Genomic DNA, 2,748 nt, shown 5'->3' on the forward strand with positions numbered 1-2,748 from the left:
GTGCAGGAGGGCCGGTCCATGATTCTCTCTCATCATGGATGTTTCTCTCTCTCTCTCCCTCTCCCTTCCTCTCTGACATCAATAAAAATATATTTAAAAAAATAGGGAACACAAAGGTTGTCACCCCAGACGGCCCTGAGGGCCCAGGCACCCCGACAGCCCGGGCGATTGTCCCGGAAGAGGCTCTGCACACACACGTCCATCCTCCTCCCTGGCCTCACTGCCCACATCGGGGGCACCAGCGCCCCCCGCTATGTGCGACAGACGCGACCCCAGGACAACAGGAGAGGGTAACCCGGCTTCTGTCTTGCCCCCAGAGACGCTCCGGCCAGCTCCTCCAGCACCAGCTCCGGGAGCCCCGACCCTTCCTCGGGGGACGCCTCGGTGAGCCCGCTCCAGCAGCAGCTGCTGCTGATGGTGGCGCAGAGGACCCAGCCGGACGCCCCCCGGGTAGGTCCCCCCTGGCTGTGCGGGAGCCTCGTGGAGTCAGGCGTCTGGGCCCCATTTCCGGGGGGATGCCTGGCCGCATCGGGCAGGTCTGGCCCGAGTACGACATCCCTGGGCCGTGGCTGTGTCACTATATCCGTCCAGGAGACCCCCACACGGCGATGTAGCCGCATTTTAGGACACGTTAGGTTTAAAGAGCACAGTCTCTAGTTTCCTGAGACATTGAGCAGTACGAGCCTCTTATTCCTCGTCAATAATGAATGAATGGGGCAACTATTAATTGGTTCTTCATGGCATATGCAGTCCCTGGCAGTGCCCGTCATGGGCTTTTTTAACGACGTCTGTTTTTAACGTGTCGGGTGTTGGAGGAGGTACGTTTGGGTTCCTCCTTCCCCCTCTGTGTCCTCCCTGTCCCTCCCTCCACCTGCAGGTCCCTCGGCCTCACCGAGGTCCCCCCACTTTCCCAGCTGCGCCCTGGGCTGCCTCTCGTGGTTCTGAATCTGCGTGGCCATCGTGGTGTCTGCGGGAGGTTCTCGTACGGCATTCGGATGCCAGGACCGAGCCCGCCGGGTTCTCGTGTCCCTGTGCCAGCCTCGTGCAGGCTCCCAGGCCCTTCGGTCCGTGTTCGTCAGACAAACCCATGAAGCCTGTTTTGTTTTGTTTTCTCCAAAATTGAACTCTTCTCCACTGGATGCGAGCCCATCGCAGGTGGATTTGGGGTTCAAACATGCTAAACCGGGGCCTAAATTTCCCCACCTGTTTCTGTCTTACTGGTTTAGATTTTTTTTTTTCTAGAAAAATTTCAATTTTTCTGATATCAGGCCTCACACGTTGGCAATAAAAGTCTTTTTACTCTTAGGAAGATTGGCATGTTTATCTCAACATGACATTAAATAATGTGCCTTTCACAAATATATTTCAGTTTTGAATATATTTGCATACATTGATCCAGCTATTCTATTCTGGCAGTCTATCTGATGGAAATAAAAATTGCCCCCAAAATCCCCTAAAGAGCCCTAGGTGGTTTGGCTCAGTGATAAAGCTTCGGCCTGCAAACTGGAGGGTCCCAGGTTCAATTCCAGTCAAGCACACATGCCTGGGTTGTGGGATCGATCCCCAGTAGGGGGCGTGCAGGAGGCAGCCGATCCATGAATCTCTCTCATCATTGATGTTTGTCTCTCTCCCGCCCCCTTCCTCTGTGAAATCAATAAAAATATATTTAAAACAGAGAAAGAACAATAAATAAGACAGTAGGATTGTGACAGGGTGAGTAGCATAGTTAATGGCACAACATCGTGGCCGTGAGGTGTGCGGGTGAGGAAGGCCTTTTGCGGGCCATTGTCCTTGTCTTGGGGCTCCGCCTTTATGCACGACGTCGTCTCACGTCCCAGAACGTGAGCATCTGCCTTTCTCTTCAATCAGGGGTCCTCCAACTACGGCCTGCGGGCCACAGGCAAATACAAATATTGTATTTGTTCCCGTTTTGGTTTTTTACTTCCAAATAAGATATGTGCCGTGTGCATAGGAATTTGTTCATAGTTTTTTTTTTAAACTGTAGTCCGGCCCTCCAATGGTCTGAGGGACAGTGAACTGGCCCCCTGTTTAAAAAGTTTGAGGACCCCTGTCTTAAATGACGAGGTGCCTCGACGGCAGCCCCAGGTCGGTGTGAACCGTCTCTCTCTTCTCTCCGGCTCCGGCAGCACCAGAGTCAGGACCTGGAAGCCTTGTCCTGCTCGTCGGCCCCAGGGAAGTTCAACCGCGATCAGTTCTACAAGTTCCTCATTTTCCCCGGCAAGTGGATCAAGGTCTGGTACGACCGCCTGGCCCTGCTGACGCTGCTGGACAGGTAAGGGGCCGAGCTTGCGGGCGCGTGTGCACGCCTGTCAGGGGGACACGGCCGCTGAGGTTCTCGGGAACACGTGCGGGTCGCACACGTCTGTGCTGCAGACCTGTCAGAGCAGTGAGATCCGGACAAGGACAGACATGGTCGCTTAGCAATGAAAATGGGAGAAATGAGCCCGCCCGGCCGACGTGGCTCAGGGGTTGAGCGTCGACCTATGAACCAGGAGGTCTCGGTTCGATTCCCCGTCAGGTCAGGGCACCTGCCCAGGTTGTGGGCTCCATCCCCAGTGGGGGGCGTGCAGGAGGCAGCTGATCAGTGGTTCTCTCTCTTCATTGATGTTTCTCTCTCCCTATCCTTTCCTCTCTGAAATCAGTAAAAATGTATTTATAAATAAATAAAAATAGGTACTTTTTGACATTTTGACATCATCAAAATATCCACTTTTCAAATCATACTTT

General features: G+C 53.6%; 1 protein-coding gene across 1 annotated transcript in view; it reads left to right on the forward strand.

Annotated features, from left to right (window-relative positions):
- Positions 1-2,748, forward strand: part of PCNX2 (pecanex homolog 2 (Drosophila)) — a 119,286-nt gene that overhangs the window by 33,678 nt on the left and 82,860 nt on the right. Inside the window, exons 8-9 of the mRNA XM_015560584.1 lie at positions 318-450; positions 2,148-2,293. Coding sequence (XP_015416070.1) covers positions 318-450; positions 2,148-2,293 — 279 coding nt within the window. The remainder of the gene's footprint in view (positions 1-317; positions 451-2,147; positions 2,294-2,748) is intronic.

Source organism: Myotis davidii, unplaced genomic scaffold (assembly GCF_000327345.1).
Source record: "Myotis davidii unplaced genomic scaffold, ASM32734v1 scaffold295, whole genome shotgun sequence".
Classification (NCBI taxonomy): domain Eukaryota; kingdom Metazoa; phylum Chordata; class Mammalia; order Chiroptera; family Vespertilionidae; genus Myotis; species Myotis davidii.